The following is a 21928-nucleotide window of genomic DNA, read 5'->3' as shown; positions in this document are numbered from 1 at the left end:
TATAAAAAATATTAAAAAATTGTAATATAAATTAAGTAGCCGAGTTTATATAAACAACAAATTATCATCAAAAAAAAACAACGTGGTTTCTCCTTCGACAGAAGAAAAACTTGACAGATTTCTTTTAAACTTCAGATGGTACTAAGCCAGTTAAAAAGCCGTTTTTTTCCAATAAACTTATCTCTTTACGAGAACCTTATGAACCAACCAATGATAACAATCATATACTCTGAATGTTTATCTGATCACTTTTTTTTTTCACGACCAAATTACTTAAACTACAAACAACTTTTACGATGGACTCTTACAAAGAACTCTCAGAAAAATAACAAAGATCTGGTTTTACTATGGAGCAGGTTGTATCACTGCCCTAAAGTTTGGGAATCCATGTCGGGTCAGTGTTTTCTTTATAGCTATAAAAAAAGAAATATTCTAGTTTTACTCTAAGAAAAAACGGCTTTTTATTTTCAGCTCCGTTCTTCGTTTCGCTAACGCAGTTGTTAGTTGTAATTGTTGTGGGGCTGGTTGTGTACAGATTAAGTGATCGTATAGTGAAAGAGTCAAATTTTGCCAGCATAAAGAGCCAAGTTTTACGCTTTTTTAACATCGATACTTTATAACTTTTACATCAGCAGAGTTTTTGTCAACTTTAGGCGTGATGCAACATTTTCATCTTACTTTTTTAATGTCAGAGCAATCCCAAAGGACATTTCGCGAGGTTAGAATTATTTTGTTCTATCTCCCATTTTAAAAGTTGGGAGAAAATGAGTTATTAATTTTAGTAAGTAATAATTACTTTTAAAATACGCTTTATTTTATAAATTTTTTTTCTAAATAATTTGCTTAAACATAAATTATTTGAAGCGTTCGTTATTATTTTTTTAAAAATTAAAACTAAAATTTTGAATAATTTTTACTTTTAGAAAAAACACAAAACTTTCTCTCAACGTTTAAACTTGGAGATAGAAGAAAATAATCCTAACCTCGCAATTTGTACCCATGTCTAAGGGAAAACAATAATTTTAGTTTTAAAAACCACATATTAATTTTTCCAATCATCCAGTGTTCCGGAACCGAAATTATCGACCTACTTCCAAAAAAAAAAAAAGCTGATAACAAAATATGCTTACCGTCAGCGTTTTTCTTGTGAATTTGAAAAAGGAACACGAAAACACTTTGTAAATTTTTTTCATTCAACGGGAATCATAAATTTGTTGATGAGTGATGAGTTGACAATAGAAAAAGAAGAACTATAATGGTGATGCATACCATGTTAATTCATCTGGTGCCAGTTCATTCAAACTAAGGTTGAAGCATTACAGTTACGTAACAGAAGCGTTACAATTTAATTTTAAGGCCTTTCCAATACTGCTTTCTACATTCATACCGTATTTTATGGTATTTTTCAAATCTACTCTAAAAATGGTGACTTTCAAATCTACCCTAAAAATGTTTTCAAAGGAAAAATATTGCCAGCCTGGTTCTTACAATAAAAAGTAATTAGTTTTTTTGGTTTATTAAAAAACGCGAAAATTCTTTCGAATGTAATCAGAAATTTCAGAATATAATCTTTTTAAACCTGATTTTAACTTATTTTAATTTTACTTTTTACATTGACACGCATAATAAAAGTTTTCAAGGGAGCTAACTTCCAATTGTATATTAAATATAGATATTTTTTACTTTAAAATTTTTTAGCAAGTTTATAGTTGTTATAGCTTGCAATCAATAAAAAATTTTTTAGGTTGTTTAAACTTAAAAGACTTTTTAAAACTTTTTAGATAATAAAATAAGAAATACAAAGTTGTGTCATTATAACTAAAGATGAAGCGTTTCGTAAACATTTTATTGTTCTTTAATCGAAATCTTTATTATAAAAAAACAAAAACCAGATTGCTTAATACTTTTTCGCAAGTAATTTTTTTCTATTTTCAACTTGAGATTTGAGCGTTTTACTTTGATTTTAAGGTCTTTGTCTTTATATGAATCTTAATCATCATAAATTTCTCTATCGCTATCAATTATAAAAGTATGGGGTCGAAGAAGAGTGGGTGGGGTGGGAGTTAGAGGGTGGATGGAGAATGTCGAGTTGTGCCAACCAAAACACTGACATCCGCTTTTAAAAATTGGACATCTTTAGTTTTAGAACTTTTTCCAAAAGTTGTTCAATTCGATTTTGTAAATATTAGCTTTTCAATGTCTCTATTATCAAAAGGAACCATTGAAAATTTGTTAACGATCAGATTTTCCAAACCTTAATTTAAATATATTATGTTTGAAATCAAGACCCGACGAAAAAACAGGTTTATAAAAATCATAATATTTCTAAAATATTGGGTTATATAATGATAAAAAATAATCAATTTTTTTTGTTTTGTTTTGTCATTTGGATATTTCTGAATCCAAATTTATAACCAATTTTTTCTACCACGCACCATTTTCTTTGGAGGTTTGTTTATAAATAAGTTATAGGGGAAGGTGGGGTACAGTGACTCAAGGTTAAGATTTTGTTGAAATGGTTATGTCATCATTTTATATGCTCATATACCAGCCATCTTCATTTACAGTTGTTATGACAAAAATTTTGACTACTGGTTTTTAGAAGGTCATTTTTTGTCTATAGCTAACAAAAGTAAATTTTTTTATCTTTCTTTTGTTTGTTATGGAGATAAATATTTTTATGTTTAAGGAGATAACGGTTAAGATAAAACTTAAACTCAAAAAGTTAAAGTTCATTATTCAGATTATTGATGAGATTATGTTTCTTTTTTTATAGTTTTTTTCGTTTTGATTAACTTCATTCAGGCGACTGTATAACTATTGCGTTTAACTAACATTTTATTTACGTTAGTTACATCGTAAATATGCCACGAACATATTTTAACGACCGCGATAGTTTGTTTTGTGAGAATTAACTTTACATCTCAGCGTCGAAATTTTACGCCATTAATTGAACAGTGCTAGTTAGATTATTTTGGATTTCCTGCACGGCATCAAGTAAATTCAATTTTTTATTAATAATTCCCCAGAAAACTCGATGATTTAGACTAGGTATGGGCGGCAGCTTATCCCATATATCAAACATAAAACTTAACCTTGTAAATCCAGCAACATGTGCGACACCGGAACGACTTTTCTCAAGCAGTAGGTTAAACTCAATTTTATTGTTTGATTTTTTATATTTTAACAATTGTATGCATATTAAGATTTCTACATTAGAGAAAGATTGCGTTGGGCAAAACTTAAAATGGATTTGATGATCTGAAGTAGAAAAAGAGGATTGCGAAAGTGCGTAGGTACCTAAAATCGCTGATTAGCAAGAATTAACAAATTCTATTTCATTTTTCAAATTAGGTTCTTAGATTTAATCTTATATTAATACTTTGAAAATATCCTTGCAAAGTTTAGCGTTTCGTAAGTCGCCATAATTATGCAGAACGTACCGAGTTGTTAATCAAAAATACATTTTTGGGAGCTTTATATCAAAGTATTTAATGCTATCAATAACAACATAAAAACTGGACATGCTTAGAGCGTTATGTTTCTTTTTATGTCCGATTCAATTAAAATTGTTGGCCAGATTATCAGTCATGCCAATTTTCATATTTCGTCTGACAATCTCCTTGACTGTCACACCTCCCAGAAGAAAAAGATGTCTAAACAAGGTGTGTAATTAAAACTTGAAGCAAAAAATCAAAATAAAATTTGCAACATAAAAACTAAATAAATATCACTTTTACATTCACAAGAAAAAAGATAAATAAATGAATAACTAAACAAAAAAAGATAATTAAAAATAGCATATGTTTTTTTATACGACGGCAGATGACTCACTAATAACTAAATGAGATAATCTGGTTTTTTTGCATAAAATTATCAAAATAATTTCACTTGTTAAAATGGATTGATTTTGACCTTTCTTATCATCATTCTGCTTTTTCACTCTCATCAGCAGCTTAATTATATACATTTTAACCATAACGATTACATAATATATGTTAACCACAAGTTTTCTTTTTATATAATATATATATATATATATATATATATATATATATATATATATATATATATATATATATATATATATATATATATATATATATATATATATATTTATATATATTTAAAATTTTTATCAAATAACTGAAGTTTTAGTTTTCTTTTTCTTCATACTTTTCGTTGATAGTTTTAAAATTTCACTTTTTATATATGTATCTTTTTAAATATATTTTAACACATTCATATAATATATATATATACACTTTTATTACATATATTTTAATATATTTCACTTTTTATATTTATGAATTGCTAAAGATTTAATTGCTCATTTACATCTTCTATACTTAAGTAATAACTGGCAATTTGCGGTAATGTTTAGAATAAAATATATAAAATAGTTGATAAAAATTACCCATAAAATCTATGTAATAAAGTTGGCATGTCTGTCAGTGACACCCTGTAATGACCATTAGGATTTTTGAACAAAAACATGCACATGCCTGTTTTTGCTCATGGGCAATTATATGTGGCGTTGTCGAGGACAAAATCAACGAATGGTTTAAAAATTCAAATGAAGTTGTAAAAATTGCCTGAAAATGCAAAAAAAAGCTAAAAACATTGCTTATCTAGAAGTGTTTGAATAAAATTTACAGCTTACTTATTCGTATGAAGTATTAATACACACAAAGCTTGTCTTTAATAAGTAAAAAGAGGTTGATGCGACTGGTTCAGCGAGACCAAAAAGTTAAAATATTATTAAAAATTTAAAATAAAACGTAGCTCGTACTTATTATTGGTGATCAATCTCGGAAGATAATTTTAAACGTGTATAATGATCTTGGAGCAGAATGCCTTTGAGAGTTTATGTCCGTGGGCTGAGCATATTATAAAAAGTAGGAAGCGATAAAAGATTCTCACACTTAAATAAAAAAAAAAAAACAACAACTCACAGTTATATTAAACTTCCGGTTTTATTAAAAGATTTTTGTAGAATCGAAAACGTGTTGCACTAAGAATTTTAAACCCCCCCCCCCCCCTTGAATAAAGCACCCATCAACACTTTTTTTATAGAATAAAATTTGAATAGTGATTTGTAATAGGAAAAAACGGATTTCAATAAAGTACATAAAAAAGTTCCGAATAGTCTCAGAATTTTTTTGAGTTTTAAAACCACTTGACGAAAGACATAAAATCAGTACTAAATAAATAATTTGGGATCTGATCATACTTGGTTTATGAGTAAAATAAGTCTATAACTTAGTAAACGTTCCGTAAGCCCATTAAAAATCCGTCAAATGAAAAATAGTTTCAAGATTTTTTCTCAAACAAAGCTCATACTTCCGTGGCATTTAAAACGTATTTTTTTAACTGGAATTATCATTTTGAATCTTTGTGCTGTTTTTTTTCTCTTCGTAAAGAATAACAAATTTTTAAAATGATAACTATTAAATATTTAGGAATAAAGTTACTAAAGTATATTGAAGGGCAAACTTGCGTTCGGTTAATAATGGGCCAGAACATTAATTAAATCTTATAATTCGCAACAAAATAAGATTCGACTTTGCCACTATCAAAATATCATAACGTTTCTGTGTATTTTATTAAAAACACCACGATGGTAACATTTTTTTATATATCAGATTTAAGCTTTCGCTTTAAGGAATGTGGAGGCGAATTTAAGTTATTTTACAAAATGGGACAATTTATAAAAAATTCGGAAGATTTTCTTGGAAATAAAATATTTGTTGTTTTAACGTAATGAAATAATTAAAAGCATAAAATAAAAAGGTCAAAAACTTGAGGTGCTGCCTTCACTCTGGTTTGGTTTTGTTTTTGAAGAAACCTGCCTTTGTAATGAAAAGCATGTGGACAAAAAACTTTTATCCATAGGCAGCAGTAAATTGTTGATTGAACTATGCTTACTGGCGGTTCGGCAGAGCAATATTTTTTTGACACCCTTCTTGATCTCGTCATTTAATGTGCCGTATATAACCGGATTAATAGAACTGTTCGCTATCAAAAAATAATTCGCAATAACAAAAATGTAACTTAGGTATTCGTTTTGAGTGATCCCATTAAAAAGTGTTGCAAAGAACACTGTGTGCTGAGGTAAAACACATATAAAATAAACAATCACCAAAACGACGATCATTTTCAACATTTTGTTCAACTGTTTTTTTCGACGAACGTTGTCCATGCAGTTTACCCTGGACTTTTGCTCTCTTCTGAGGGCTCTCAGTTCCGTGTTGGTGTAAACTGCTATGACGTCACTCAACAGACGCGCTCTAAACTTCCGGTTTTCCGTTGCCGTCGAATAAAAAGTGTTACTTGCACCACTGAACGACAAGTTCTGTAATTGGATATGAAAAATAATGAGGATGTAACTCAAAACAATAAACACTAAGGGTATAACAAACTGAATGGCAAAAATAGTGAACCAATATATACGAGATGAAGCAATGTTTGGCCAGTACTCAGTGCAATAAATTCTTGATGCATCTACTACAAATAGCAACGGTATACTCAAGGAGAATGAAAATGCCCAAATGCCAAATATCCATCGTTTTATTGAAGAGGTTTTCCTTTTTCGCGCGGCCATCGGTCGTTTTACTGCAATGTACCTGTCCCTCGTAATAACTACCAGTGTATATATAGACGCGTTCACTGTGCACGAGTTTACAGGATAAAGAATCCGGCACATAACAGTCCCAAGGCCCCATTGCCATTTGGTGTAAAGTTGGTAAGCTTCCATTGGTAAGTACACTAGCAACACAATTAAGTCCGACACAGCTAAATTCAGCGTAAGTAAATGTATGCTTCGCTTGTTCAACTTTCGGTTTATAACTAAGCAGACTAAAATATTTCCAGTAAAACCAATGAGAAACGTCACTGTGTATGCTGTGTATATCAAAGTTGTGAACCATTTTGATAAATCTGCCGGTGACTCTGTTTGAACTTTGGTTAAATTGGAACTTGGCACGTTTTTAACGAATTCGGTTTGATTGAAAGATGAGTTTTCGAACTGCATCTTTATTTTACCTAAAAAAAATATTGAAAACTTTTTACGTATTAAGGTATTGGAAGAGAAGCTAAATATATATATTAAACGTTCCTCGTTTTGAAAAAAAAATACTTACTTCTTGTGCTTTTGATAGTTATTTTTGTAATTTTTTCAAATTTTTTTGGGTTTTTATTTCAAGAGGACACTTTCCTTCGATCGTTCCTTCAAAACGAAAATGAAAGTTTTAATTTTTTTTCTCTATTTAAAATTTCCTTAAATAAAAAATTCTATCCTTTTATTTTGTTAAGGATACCTTGTTTTCTTTCTTTAATTTGAAAATTTTAGAGCGTTGAAACATTTTGATGGTTTCAATTGAAGTTATGCCATAAAATTGCAAAGAACATCTTTTATGTGGATATTTTATATTCTTAATGTTTTAAGATTTTTTTTTGAATTACAATTTTTTTGCCGACAAAGAGCGGTTCTGGTGGTTTATTAAGTAAATTCCCCTAAAAAATCTGTTTACGAAAAGTTATACAAAGACTCCGCTAAATTGTTTTTTTATCCGAAATAATTCAATTATGGCGATGCCTGTAACGTAGTTTTTTTTTATTCGGCAAAATTACCTAACGCTATAATTTTGTGAAACAAAAAGATCTTGAAGACGTAAAAATGCATTTTTCAAAACAGTTCAAATTCATGGAGAATTCCAAAGAAGATTAATTTAAAATGCTAAATTTAAATGCTGTCGTTGTTTGATCTCGCATGAGTAAACTTTTTCTTTGTTGATTCTTCTTCTTTTACGAAAAAGTTTATTTTTAACTGTTTGTTTTTCAAAGATGCCATTTTTATTTTTCACGATTCATCTCAGCAAACAAAATGTTGTCTAGACGATGGCGTTTTTTTTCCTCTGAAGTAAATAAATGTCCTCTTAAAAAAATTTTTTTTTTCTTTGTCAAAAAAGTAACTCAGTTTTTAAGCATAACATGTTCCTTGTATATTTTTACAAAATTTTGATGTTTTCAATTTAACATTGATAAATTAAATCATTGATAATGCAAAATTACTCAATTGTTACATTAAAATTGATTAGTAAGTCATTAATTATATTCGCAGAGAGAAAAAAAAATGTGAGGACTGGTTTTCATTCTTTTTTCTAGAGGCAGACTACAGTTTTTAAATGAACATATCATAAACTGCTTTGCGCATTTTAAAAGTAGAATAAAGAAAATTCCAAAAATAAATATACAATAAACTGCATTGTGAAAGAAATGTACCTTCCTTCCATGAAATAGTGGTTTTGGAAAACGATGGCTTTCTTCAAATCGAACCTGTTTTAAAGTCATACGCATAGAATATCGTTGTTAATGAAAAATCCGTTCTTTATTTTTATTTTTAGTAGAAATTGGTTCTTAAAACAATGCGCTGTTTATTTTTCGTTCCGATGATGTTTTCCCGGCAAGACTTAAGCTTCATCTTTCTTTTATAATAACTTAGGAGTCTGTTGACTAAATTGTTAGAGGTTACTTTAAAAAAATGTGAAATTTGCTTTACTTAATTATCATATTTATCATAATTATCTAGAAGTTGATGAACAGCATAAATTTTCCTTTTTTTTTATTTTTTTTTGTTTTTTTAAAGTTTTATAATTATTTTAATCATGCAAATTCACGAAATAAAAGCTAACTGCGGAAAAAAAGTGTACTTCATTTTTACCAATGGCTAAAACAATTACGAGCATAATTGCGAAAACAATCGCTAAAACAATCGCGAAAGTAATTGCGAGAATAACCCCAACAATAGAGAATCTGCTTTGATAGGCAATTCAACGATAAAATAATCGTTTAGCGATTTTATTTCAGCACTCAAAAAGTTCTGGGTTTAAGCTTATTTAGTATCAAAATAATACTTGCATGCATTTTTGCTTTTTTAAAAACTATAATAGAAATTATGTACTCTAAGTTCAATCGGCGCACGTAAATTTTGGTTGAAATTTATATTAAATTCAAGAAGTTAAAAAATACTTGTCATAATTCATGTATCGCCATAACAAGAAAAGCATCGTGCGAAAATGAAAATACAATTGGAAATAAACAACAAACTAGAGAAAAATCAAAAAACTGGTGTCTCATTCAACCAGACGCACTCTTAAGTTAGAACACAAAAAAAATGCAAATTCAGTGTTTACTTTTATTTTGAATACTTTATAACTTTGCTTTCAATAACTTGATAAATTCTTATTATATGTTATCACACCTCCAAACAAATTCACAGAGCTCAAGTTTCTATATTTTCCCAACTTTCAGAGCATCAAAAGATTTTCTGGACTAAACTTTATAAGAAGGGGGAGGAGGAAAGATTTTCTGGACTAAATCTTATAAGAAGGAGGGGAGGAAAGAGGTTTTATGGAGTTCATAAATTTAATTACAAGAAATTTATGCTTCCATGTTACTTGTTATTTTCATAAAATCTTCTCACAATGATGTTCTACAGATTTATAGCAAGATTCAATTCAAGACTTCGAGTCACCACATCAAACTAGTTTTCTTGGGTTCAAAACATGCTCGTCTCCTCACTAACAGAGATTTTGACGTTGTCTTGTTGGAAAGCAAACCTTCTACGGTGCTATTAATTCTGAAATGAAATCTTTATTGAACCTAACAGCCTCTACTACCTCTGTAGTCTCTACTATTCATTCTGTAACGTGAAAGTTGAATTGACTAGACCATCACAAACCTCCAAAAAAACTTTAAAAAATTAAATGCTTCATACTTCATTACATTACTATTATTTTAAAACGCTCACTAAGCATGGTGAAAAGCAAAAGGAGACATTTTACCTTAGAGCCATTTTCATAATTTTTCTGCACATCTCGAAAAAGTTTTATTCTATTTCACCAATTTATTAATCTCTCTTCATAATTTATAACAAACAAAAAAATTTATTAACAATAGTTTAAACATACATCTGATTCCCTAGCGCAAAACTTTGCTGTCACACACAGCTAAAAAAAAAGAAAGGTTTTGCTGTCACACATAGGGCTTTTTGAATTCTGCTTTTAAAAAAAATTAAATCTTTTGATATGAAGGTTCATATTTTTGGGAAAAAATGTAGATTAACAATGCAAACAAGTTAACATTAACAGCAACAAAAAAAAATAATTTTCTCCAAAAATCTCCCTTTGGGTTTTTTTGCTGTTCAGGTGTCGACGTATTAGTGCATATTTTAAATTAATCCTGAAATATATAAAAAACTTAAAGTTTACGCTGTAAGAACTGAGAATGTGAAAAAAGAATGTGGAAAAGAAATAAATAATAACAACTCATAAAAACTAACCCATCAAAAATGAAAACCAGTACAAGTAGGGAGACCAGGGCTAGTTGGCTACAGCTTTAGTTTTTGAGCTCTGTACATTTCTGGGTGAACTTTTTTGAGGATATCAGATTGCAGTTCAAAAGAATATGAGTTTGGCAAGCATGTTCAAGTGACAAACATTAAAAAAATAATTATAATTGGTGGCCCAAAAAGGGCCTCCAAAAAAAACAACATGTGCTAGCTTACCCCGGCCAGGGGTAAGTTACCTTTACTTGTAGGGTAAATTGGCACACCATATAACAAGAGATAAGTTTAGCAGCATTAAACATCCATTCCAAGCGCAACTTTTTTATGAGAACTCTTGATAATTTTCATCCAACAACATTTTTTGACATTAACTTTTATTGCCATTAAGTTGATTGAATAGACTTTGCTTCTATAAAAATAGCATCAACAACATTTTTTGCAACATTTTTAGAATTTACAGCCCTGTCTACTTTTCTTTTACAATTTCTCATGTCTGTAGATTTGCAGTATTATATAACTTAAGTTAATTTACGGCTAATGCGAAAAGTTGTAAGTTGGCACATGTTGCCAACTAGCCCCACGATCATTGTGCCAACTAACCCCAAAAGCTCTTTGCTCACAAAATGGCTTATAAATCCCAAAAACGCAAAACATTGAGAAACACAAAATGTGACTGGTTAGAGTGAACAATGCAACACCTACATCTATTCGAGTTTAGCTGTAGCTAATGCTATTGCTTTTTAAAATTGAAAAAGTAATATAGTTACAAAAGTTATAAAATTAGTAAAAAAACACAAAAATCGCTATAACTTCTATGCGCATGCGCTTATATCCCTGATACTACACTGAAAGATAAATTTGTTAAGTGGGAAGTTCCATGTGAATTTTGGAAATTTCTGGTGGAAAATTCCAACGTTAAACGCAGTGCGTCAACTTACCCCTGTATCTAACTAGTCCCGGTCTCCCCTAGCGCTTCACAGCGCCAAGTACACGAGAAAATAAGTTTACTTTCCATGAGACAAACTTAACAACCAAAAAAAAAAATTTTTTGACGTTTTGCTAAAACATATTCCCTGCTGACTATGAATAAATTCAGAGAAAAATCATTTTCTTTTTTTTATCTCTAATCTGCGGACGCCTATGCCTTGACATGCTCCGTCTTCTATGAGTGTGCTGCTTAATAAAAAAATTTAGTTTCTATTTTCGATCACCACTTCCTCATCATTTTTCCTGCAGGCACCCAATGTTTTTTGCAAAGGCCAAGATAATTTAATGTCAGCGTAACGGAATTTAAATGTTAAAGAAAAATCCGGCATCAATTGCGAAAGTAATCTGCCCCAGTAATTAAAAAAGATTAAGTAAGAGACAACACACTTTTAAAAAGTCAACAGCTGATTGATAGGCGATAATCAAATCAATGGAGTTGGTAATTAAAAAAGTAGTGCTTGTCTATCATCACCAAAAAAAACAAAAAACAAAAAGACAATCCAGAAATGTTTCCCCGCAGACAAAGGTTATCTAACATTCACATCCACTTTTGACGTAACGTTTTTGTTTCGAGCAATTAAAATATTCGTTTTATTCGTCACATTTTATATGCGATTCATTCACATTTTCACGCCTTTATTAATAACATTGAGTTAATGAAATGCTTAAAATCTGGATTGAAAAAATTTTAAAATGTTTACCACGTGAAGTTCGTTTGATATTCGAGAATCCAGAAGTCACAACATGAAATCAAAAAAGACAAGTTGACATAAAAAAATTTCCACGTTTTTTACTAAAACTTTGAAATTTATCAAAAAATCATTAACGTTTCCTTCGAATTTTAATGCTGGCGAGTTTTCTGAACTTTAATAAAGTATAATTTGTATAAAATATAAATTATTATTGATTTACTATATACATATTATTATTATTGATTTATTATTATATTAAATATACTTGTTTAATATAAATTAATTAATTTAAGTTTAAATAATAATTTAAAATGCATAACAAAAGATTCATGCGTATGAAATAACCAAAATATGGTTTTTTCTTACAAAAGAACTTTTTTATTTTTAAATTTTGTTCAATGCACCGTTGGAAAAGTTTTGAAAATTTTTTTTTTCTCTCATTCTTTCAATAAGGCTTTAAATTTTTAGGGTTACTTTCTTTTCCATAAACCCATTTTGTATATCCCATCTTTATCCCATCAAAACAACCGTATCTTACCCCATCTTTTCCCAAACAATCCCAAAAATGCTCTAAAAGGGAAAGTCAGACGATTGTGTTGATGAAAATATTATTTGGAGTTCGCCACTTGTTTCTGGATCAGGAAGCTCTGGCATGGCTTTAGGAAAAGGAATTGCTAAAAAATTAATTTCTGACACACAATTTATACTACAAGTGATGTAGCATTTACTTAGAGAACTTTCAAATATGTTTTTTCCCGCGTTCTACACATTTATGCTTTAAGTTTCTAGAGCAATACATTCCAAAAACCTTAAGTTTCCGCACCCGCGTGTTGCACGGATGATATATTCACTAACGCGTTTCTCCCAATCAACAGCTCAAAAATATTCTTCGCTTCGCCTTAAAAAATTGATTTGAGTTTATCAACTTTCAACATTTTTTTTCCAATGAAAACAAAAAGCATCATGCGAATTTGAACGCATGATGCTCTTTTTTTTCGGATGAAACAAAAAGCATCATGCGTTCAAATTCGCATGATGCTTTTTGTTTAATCCGTAAAGCATCATATTTGTCAGTTCATTTTGAATTCATGAGTAAAATATTTCTGAAATTTTTTTCTCAAAAATCTCCCTCAGTTTCTATGTTCTTAAATGACTTGTGTTTTTTCTAACTTATTTGGATTCCACCGTCCGTAAAATTCAGCCTTTACTATCATTTTGATCTATTTCCAGAAAGTCTTTATTTCAAATTTCACCAGATTAAAACCTGGAGTTCCAAACAATACAAAGCCATTAAATATCACAACTGTTTATTTGGTTGGATAGTGATGTCGCCATTTACTGAGAAATGCTTCCATTAAATACCACAATTACACCGGCTTCCGCATTGTGAAGAAATGGACAAACTAACAGCAAAAATCACAGAACAGCGTCAATCAAGACAGCGCTCACCATCATAGTTAGTTCACAATTAAATTACAAGAAATTGATGGAATTTAGGTTGAGAAATTTTAATTCACCAACCAACTTTATCCTCCGCACCTCAAACACCTTTTTTGATCACTGTGTATTTCATAAATGATCTTAAACTCTGCGGGAACTTTTTTTCACACTAAATATCATCATATACGGATATATTAGTGAGTGGCGGAAGTAAAAAAAACACCAACTTTGGTAAAAGTTGGGAACATAAACATACAAAATTAAAAACATATTAAAAAACATTTAGGAGAACTAACCAAAAAAAAAAAAAGCAAAAATTACAGAATCAAAATCAAACTCTTTGATGTATAATCCAAATTTAAATAACAAACTGCATACAAATAAAATAGGCCTCATCTTTGACGTAATGAGTAAGGACAACCTTCTCCGAGTAGTGACTTTGTTCCTGATTGCGAACAGTTTCTCTCCAACAAGGCTTCGAAAAACTCGTCTGGCTTGTAATATACCTCAATGTTTTCAATCTTTAAGTCTTTGTTGACTGTTACTTCGCAAATCCCAAACATCTCATACGTTCGACTGTCGCCATCTTGTTGCTTGTATTTACCTGAAAACGTTCCCCAATGCCTCCATGTAAACACGACCTTCGGTGGTCCTGAAAACACTTTCAAAAGCTCCCATGGAAAAGAGTTGTTAAAACAACTCCTAAACAGGTCGTGCGAAGTTTCAAAGTTTTCTTTAGTTGAGTCGTAAAACTCAGGATTACACGCGTTCAATAACACGTTGTAGTTCCCTACGCGAAGATTTTCTTCGCCCGAATACCTTTTCCCACCGTTAGCGCTGATGCAATAATTCTCGTGGCTCACTGTGCGCCACTGCTGAAAATCAACTTTATGAGAGCACTCCATTTCCCATGTCTTGACCAAGTCTTCAACAAGCTTTTCAAGAGACCCTTGAGGATGGTTCATAGTCTTCCCTTTAAAGTACTCCAAGTTGGCAGACGTGTAATCGGGTTTCCCAGAGCGCCACTTTATGGTAGGATCGTCTAAATCTCCACGATCAGGCTCAACAAAGCCGTATTTTTCTATAAGCTCCTGAGCTAAGTGTTCCATTTTGATGATTGGAGCCGACAGGACTTCAACTTGAAGGTACCAACGTTTTATTTCAATGCACAAATAAATATCTTTAGAGCATTGACTTTCTGCGCTTTTAAGGCTTTCCAGTGTAAACAAGTCAACTTTAAAGCAAATATTTATTAATCAAGTCAGCAAAACTATAAATCTTTAATTGCAACTTAAAACAATAAATCTTAATTGCAACAATCTTCTCCCAATTCTACAATTTTATTTCAACTTATTGTTCCCGTAAGTAGTAAGTTATAACTAACTTTTTTGAGTTTCCAAAAAAGATTAACAATTAAGAACTGTGCGGAATGATAAGATTTATTAGATTTATAAAGTATTTTGCGATCCACTTAATCAATTTTGATAATCTTTTTCTTGTTTTAAAACAAAGTTATCTCCTGTTCAAATAATCTAAATCTAGATTTAAAAATATTGATCGTAAACAAAGCAGATGTGAGTAAATTAATTTTGAATAAGTAAAAAGTTTTGCTCTAATTTTGCTCTAATTTTGCTAAATTTTGCTCTATTTACTTAAAAATTGTAATCTTACAACTGATTCGCTTACAAAAAAGTAAAAAAAGGTTCAAAGAAAAGCTGTCAAACGTATGATTAGATCGTGAAGTGAAAACCGTTGATCGCTAATCAAGAGTACTCCGAGTCAAGAGTACTCCGAGATTAAGCGAAGATCAAAAACGAGGTCAACAAACTAGTTTAAGAAAAACTTCAAATTAGTCAAAAGTGCATTATAATGAATGATGCTCGACGCTCAAAGGCCAGAAATTGAATCCAATTCCAAAAAGATTTGGGATATTTTTTTTCTTACTTAAAGCTTCCAAAAGTGTGTATTTAAAACATAGTTGAAAAGTTTCATCAAAGACTTTACAAATATTTGATATCGGATTTTTTAATCATTTTGTATAAGATGTAAACATTCTGCTACAGCTTACTATAGCAGAATGTTGACATCACATAAGGATGATTAAAAATTATTAGCAAATTGACTGCCATGAAAAGGGCTGCATCTGAATATTCAAGTTTGCAAATCAGGCATTTGCTTCTGACAAGCACTACAACAGGTTTTTGAACAGGCGGTTAATAGCACCCAATAAAATCCTAATTAGTGCGATCAAATCCAGAACAAATTTAAAACTTGCAGATTTTTAGAACTTCTTCTGCAACTGCAAAAATGATCTTCCACTATTAATTATTGATTGCTTCTTCCAAGTTCTTGCAATGAACAACGTCATTGTTCTGAGTTATTTTGCCTTTTTTCTTGGAAATAATTTTTCCTTGGGTTGACAATGTGAAGAAGTCAGGGAGTTTCTTTCCTTCATCAGCAAACTTTTGATCGAAGTATATCTCAACCATTCTGTTGCCTGTGGAATTGTTTAAAATGTATCCCTGTTGCCCCTTTTTTGGAGTTAAAAAGTTCTGTATTGAACTGAACATTAAATATGTCTTGGGTTTTGAGATTATTGTCAGCGTACTGGGTACTAGGGTGCTTTTGACGGTTCTTAGCAAATTCAACAATAATTATTTTTACTAAACTATTGTAATAATCTAATAATAAAAGCTTACTATTGAGACTTAAACTTCAAGACATTTGTCAAATGTCTTGAACATTAAGGCTTAATAGACTAATGATTGTAAAACACTTTGTACATCTTTTTTCAGTTTATTGTGGGGATGGGGCTCTTTTGATTGATTACAAAAAAGTGTCTTTCAATTCTTTCTGTTTATATTTAACTGGATTCAACCTCAAACGGAATGATTGCTTTTGTCAGCACTTGCTACTCTTTTGCCAGCCGTTAAATGCTACAGCACTGGTTGCACCCTCGATTCAACGCCGTTGCTTCCGCACTCGTTTCCAACTTGTTGCGTTCGTGCTCTCAATCTTGATTAAATGGACATTTTCTGTCGCCGAATTAATGTCAGCAACAATTACATTTTTGCTGCTGAAACTTCCCCTTCAGCTAGTTTTCCAGAAATCAAGTTCCATGAAAGAAGGTCCGATGTCTAAGTGAAAAAAAACTTTTTTTTTTTGTACATTTCATCCATTTATCTGGGAACTACTTTTTTTTTTTTATCTGTAAGTTGCTTTCAGTTAATATAAAATTGTAGAATGGGGAAGAATTGAGGTGCAATTAAAGTTTTGTTGCTTTACTGGCTTAAAATAATTTAGGTGCATTTCCTTGACTTAGTTGAATTGGAAAAGTTGACTTGTTTACACAGGAAAGCCTTAAAAGCGCAGAAAGTCAACGCTCTAAAGATATTTATTTGTGCATTGAAATAAAATGTTGGTACCTTCAAGTTGAATTCCTGTCGGCTCCAAGCATCAAAATGAAAAACTTAGCTCAGGAGCATATAGAAAAATACGGCTTTATTGAGCCTGATCGTGGAGATTTAGACGATCCTACCATAAAGTGGCGCTCTGGGAAACCCGATTACACGTCTGCCAACTTGGAGTACTTTAAAGGGAAGACTATGAACCATCCTCAAGGGTCTCTTGAAAAGCTTGTTGAAGACTTGGTCAAGACATGGGAAATGGAGTGCTCTCACAAAGTTGATTTTCAGCAGTGGCGCACAGTGAGCCACGAGTATTATTGCATCAGCGCTAACGGTGGGAAAAGGTATTCGGGCGAAGAAAATCTTCGCGTAGGTAACTACAACGTGTTATTGAACGTGTGTAATCCTGAGTTTTACGACTCAACCAAAGAAAACTTTGAAACTTCGCACGACCTGTTTAGGAGTTGTTTTAACAACTCTTTTCCATGGGAGCTTTTGAAAGTGTTTTCAGGACCACCGAAGATTGTGTTTACTTGGAGGCATTGGGGAACGTATTCAGGTAAATACAAGCAACAAGATGTACGTATGAGATGATTGGTCGAACGTATGAGATGTTTGGGATTTGCGAAGTAACAGTCAACAAAGACTTAAAGATTGAAAACATTGAGGTATATTACAGGCCAAAAGAGTTTCTTTGTTGACGTATCATATTACAGGCCAAAAGAGTTTGGTTTGTGCTCCTAAATTTAAACTACAACTGTGCAATGTATACATCTGGCGGCATTGAGACTGAAAACGACTCCAACCATCCAATCACAAACGCAGATGGAGATTGTTTATTTGATTGTTTGTCTTAGAAACCGAAAATTCGCTTTGAGTTTCCTTGGTTGTTTTATTTAAAAACACACACAAAAAAAATTGTTTTTTTACTTTTTCTGAATTTGCTGTTATTCTGAACTTGTTAAGAACTTAAACTTCATAGATGGAAAAATTCATGGAAAAAATTCATGGAAAAAGCACCTTAACTAAAGAAATTTAAATAGAACTTTGTTTATGTATCAAAGAAAAATGAATACTAGCTTAAAAAGTCTTAGAAATTCGATTAACATTGAAAAGAACTGTATGGCATAAATTTCTATTTTCGTTCACTTTGTAAGAGACGGTAAAAAGATATAATTACTTCCTTTAATAGGTTGAGCAACCTTGAATAATTTTGCTAACCGTGTGTAGTTACGTAATGTTTCAAAATCAATTGTAAATGAAGAAAAATAATCTATAAGCGTTCTTGCTATTTTAACGTTTTTAACATTTAATGCTATGTTAAAAAACTCATCCAATTTAATTTACTCAATATTTTTGCTTCTGGCTTTGTTACACAGTGATTTCCGAACACTTTAACTCATCATTAATGTTACATAATGTAACTGTGGCTTTCTAAACTGATTAGTTCATCTTGCGTTCTCAAATTGTTTTCTTCGCAACAAGTTGGCTTTTCATACTCACGATGTTATTAGCGATTTTTTAGGTTTCGAAGTTTCATTGTTGGTGGTTTGATTATTACACCGAACAAGAATTTGTTTTTTGACTGAGGAGTGATAAATTTCCAGGAAAACTTAGCAACATGATTATTAGAACTTTACCCATAATCTGTTTGTTTACACTCCGAGTTTAATATTCCGATTAAAATTATCGTATCAAAAAAAATGACATCAAGAAAATACATTTTAAGGAAATCAAAAAGTCTATTGAAGTTAAAAGTTCTAGGGGAAAAGATTTACTAAACCGTGTTGTTGTCATTAGAAACAAGTAATGATTGTATTACCAAACCTAAAGCAGCCAGAATATAAATGTGTTAGCGCGTAATCTAAAATAAAAATAGCTAACCTAGCTCACGTAGTATGTCATACCCCGATTATGCTAACTACAAAACATAATTTATTTAAAGTACTTTAGTTTAAAATACAATGATTAAAACTCGTTTTATTGTTTGAATGAACTGGGTGTTAGGTCCGCATCTGTTAAGTTCCCTTAAAAGAAAATTTCTCGAAAGAAAATTTCTCGAAAGAAAATTTCTCGAAAGAAAATTTCTCGAAAGAAAATTTCTCGAAAGAAAATTTCTCGAAAGAAAATTTCTCGAAAGAAAATTTCTCGAAAGAAAATTTCTCGAAAGAAAATTTCTCGAGTTTACAGCGCTCAGATATTCACAATGTTCGCCCTACGCCTAAAATGAAAACCCGAAAGTTTTAGAAAAAAATCCTATAGTAGCAAATATCATTAAGTGTCGACTTAAAATTGAATTACGCACATTTTGTCTTTTTTTATAAAACAACCTCGTGTTACAGCAGGAAAAAAGTGATGTCATGATGTCAAATATTTTTCAATTCAAAACAAAACTTTAACTTAATTTTTACTTAGTTATTGATAAATTCCATAATTATTTTATGGCGTTCTATTTACACATTTGCAAAATTATTTTATTGCATGTTAGTTTCGCAATACCGTTGCTTACCAGCACCCTTAGTCAGTATTTTGTCGGACCAAAGGATAGAAAAGTACTAGTTTTGCGTTTAGGAGAAAATCAGGTTTTACATGTAACTCGGAAAGAAAGGAATTTATATTGTACATAATGATCTTTGCTTCTCGTGAGAATGATTTAGACACTATTATAGACGCAATTTTTCCTATTGTAGAACCTCAGTAAATAATCACTCAGTGGCATTTTATAATTTTCATTCATACTGTACTTAGTGGCTTTTACCTCTTTAATGATGATTTTATCAAATAAAAAACGTCTTGTAAAAAAAAATTGATGTACGATCACTTAGCTTCACTAAGAATAAAGTTTTGCCATAAGGTTTTTTCCCTTTTTTTTTTTCCATATGGGAAAAGAAAGACTGTATCAGTTTTGATTTCTTTTAAATATAAAATGAAATATGTATGCAATGTCTAATGAACTTTAATAACAATACTTTTTAAGATTTAAAAAAATGAAAACAGATGATTGTGCTTATGATTGTGTGTGTGTGTGTGTGTGTGTGTGTGTGTGTGTGTGTGTGTGTGTGTATATATAGTATATATATATAGTATATATAGTATATATATATAGTATATATATATATATATATGTATATATATAGTATATACATACATATATATATATATATATATATATATATATATATATATATATATATATATATATATATATATATATATATATATATATATATATATATATATATATATATATATATATATATATATGTATATACTGTCCCTGATCAAATTAATAGCCCATGTTGCTATTTTTGTAATTTTTCTCAGTTTAATAGTAAAATTTGATTTTTTCTTCAAAAATACAAAAACAAATTTTTTATTTATATAAAAGGTAATTATTTTCTAACATAAAATACACAAAATTTTGATAAGAATATGTTTATTAAGAGAAATTCTCTGTTTTGTTGATCCTTCCTATATTTTTAATTACTGCAAGAAGACGATTTGGCATATTATACAGATATTTTAAAGCCATTTCTTTCAAATGTGCATTATGGTTCCAATGCCAAATAACTTTTTCAATCAATTGGGTCCTATTTGTGACCTTTTCGGTAGAAATTTCTCTCTTTAATAACTCCCATACATTTTCTATAGGGTTAAAATCCGGGGAGTTCCCTGGCCAATCCAATAGTGGAATTTTTTGAGAAGCTGATAATTTTTCATTGGATTTTGCTGTGTGGCATGGGGCTCCATCTTCCATAGATTTTAAAATAATTTGAATTTTAAAAGAAATCGAATTTTTTAAAGTTTATCAAAATGGAACGGTTCTTAAGTTTAAAAATTTATTTTATTGTGCGTCGATAGGCCAACAAAGTGAATTCACACCCGATACAAAAAGCTATATTTTAAAAGTGTGTTCGAATTCTGAGTCTTGAAGAAGTTCTAGAAGACTCCTATGAGAATCCCAAACTTCTGTAGAAAATCTTTACAATTTATATACACTTTTAGGCCAGAGCATACTTGTCTTTTGATGTTTTATTTATCAATCTGGGAATGTTTGAAATTTTCGCTTATTTGAAAAATTCCTGTCCCGATTATAGTTGTTTTTTAAAGAAAATGCTAGAATGTTATGAATTCTGAATAAAAACTGTTTTAGAAGAAATATCATGGTTCAGTTTTCTCTAAATTTCTGTAATGATAAAAACAAGGGAGTCTTTAAAATGATGTGCTTCCTCATCGTCCTCAAAACATTTTTACATTTTTGTGGGAAAGATCTTGTTCTACAGCGGATTAAAAACACACTTGTTGCGTAAAAGAGCGACATAACGAAAACTAAGGCTTTTTTTTTTTTTTTTTTTTTTTTAAATATTTCAGTAAGTTACATTGTCCTCCGAAATATTAGCAACCAACGAAATAATTCTATTTTTTAAACTTCAATTAAAGAGTGCAGCAATTATTCTGAAAAAATATCAATTCTTTAAATGAAATCAAATTTTTATTGTTAAATAAAAGGAAAAGAATTGTACATAATACGACAACCTGATAACCAATATTGGTGTTGTTTTGTTGTTGTTTTTTTTAATGTAAAAACCACCAAAACATTTCTAATCTAGTTTATAAAGCCCAAAGTTTGTATGTCTGTATGAGTGTGTGTATGTGGGTGTGTTATACAAATCCAAAGACTTGATCCGATCCTCATCAAATTTTGCACACAGGTCTAATTTTTCTCAAGGAAGGTTTAGGCAAGGTTTGGCCCCCCCCCCCCGGACTCCATGTTCAGGTTGCTAATGGCTGGAACCAAGTTTCAGCCCCTCTGACCATTTCTTGCCCTTGGCGAAGAGGTGATTACGGAGCTAATAGTTTAAATAGTGAAACCAAAATCTTAAAATAAAAACCAAATAATTGTAAATATGTGTTGGTGGGAGTTAAGGTTAGTTTTAGTCGAACAAAAATTACTCGACTAACTTTTTAGTCAAACTAAAATTAGCTCACTATAACAAGATTTAGTGCTTAAAAAAGACAGTAACCTATACCATGAAATTATATGAACATAAAAT

At 30.5% G+C, this 21928-nt stretch overlaps 2 protein-coding genes, 2 long non-coding RNA genes and 1 pseudogene across 4 annotated transcripts; 3 read left to right on the top strand and 2 right to left on the bottom strand.

Moving 5' to 3' along the window:
* Nucleotides 1–39: 39 nt before the first annotated feature.
* On the top strand, nt 40–1604 carry LOC149880488 (uncharacterized). The gene is made up of 3 exons (XR_016446159.1): nt 40–394; nt 472–718; nt 924–1604. It is a non-coding gene; the product is annotated as an uncharacterized LOC149880488 (long non-coding RNA).
* A 1166-nt stretch (nt 1605–2770) lies between these two features.
* LOC149880487 (uncharacterized) lies at nt 2771–8356 on the top strand. The gene is made up of 3 exons (XR_016446160.1): nt 2771–3144; nt 3220–3296; nt 8167–8356. It is a non-coding gene; the product is annotated as an uncharacterized LOC149880487 (long non-coding RNA).
* LOC145186649 (galanin receptor type 1-like) lies at nt 5710–8411 on the bottom strand. The gene is made up of 2 exons (XM_080062833.2): nt 8284–8411; nt 5710–7044 (listed from the first exon to the last, which is right to left on the bottom strand). Exon 2 carries the CDS (start codon nt 7031–7033, stop codon nt 5795–5797), a length of 1239 nt encoding a protein of 412 aa, XP_079918959.2. The 5' UTR covers nt 7034–7044; nt 8284–8411; the 3' UTR covers nt 5710–5794.
* A 5285-nt stretch (nt 8412–13696) lies between these two features.
* On the bottom strand, nt 13697–14796 carry LOC145201184 (uncharacterized). The gene has a single exon (XM_080074662.2). It carries the CDS (start codon nt 14574–14576, stop codon nt 13860–13862), a length of 717 nt encoding a protein of 238 aa, XP_079930788.2. The 5' UTR covers nt 14577–14796; the 3' UTR covers nt 13697–13859.
* A 2132-nt stretch (nt 14797–16928) lies between these two features.
* LOC149880486 (uncharacterized) lies at nt 16929–17575 on the top strand (annotated as a pseudogene).
* The last annotated feature ends 4353 nt before the right edge of the window (nt 17576–21928 follow it).

Source organism: Hydra viridissima, unplaced genomic scaffold, assembly GCF_058129835.1.
Source record: "Hydra viridissima isolate aposymbiotic clone 2 unplaced genomic scaffold, HvirCarnegie_v1 scaffold_13, whole genome shotgun sequence".
Classification (NCBI taxonomy): Eukaryota; Metazoa; Cnidaria; class Hydrozoa; order Anthoathecata; family Hydridae; genus Hydra; species Hydra viridissima.
Note: the sequence above shows the minus strand (reverse complement) of the source record. Positions and strands in the feature narration are given on the sequence as shown.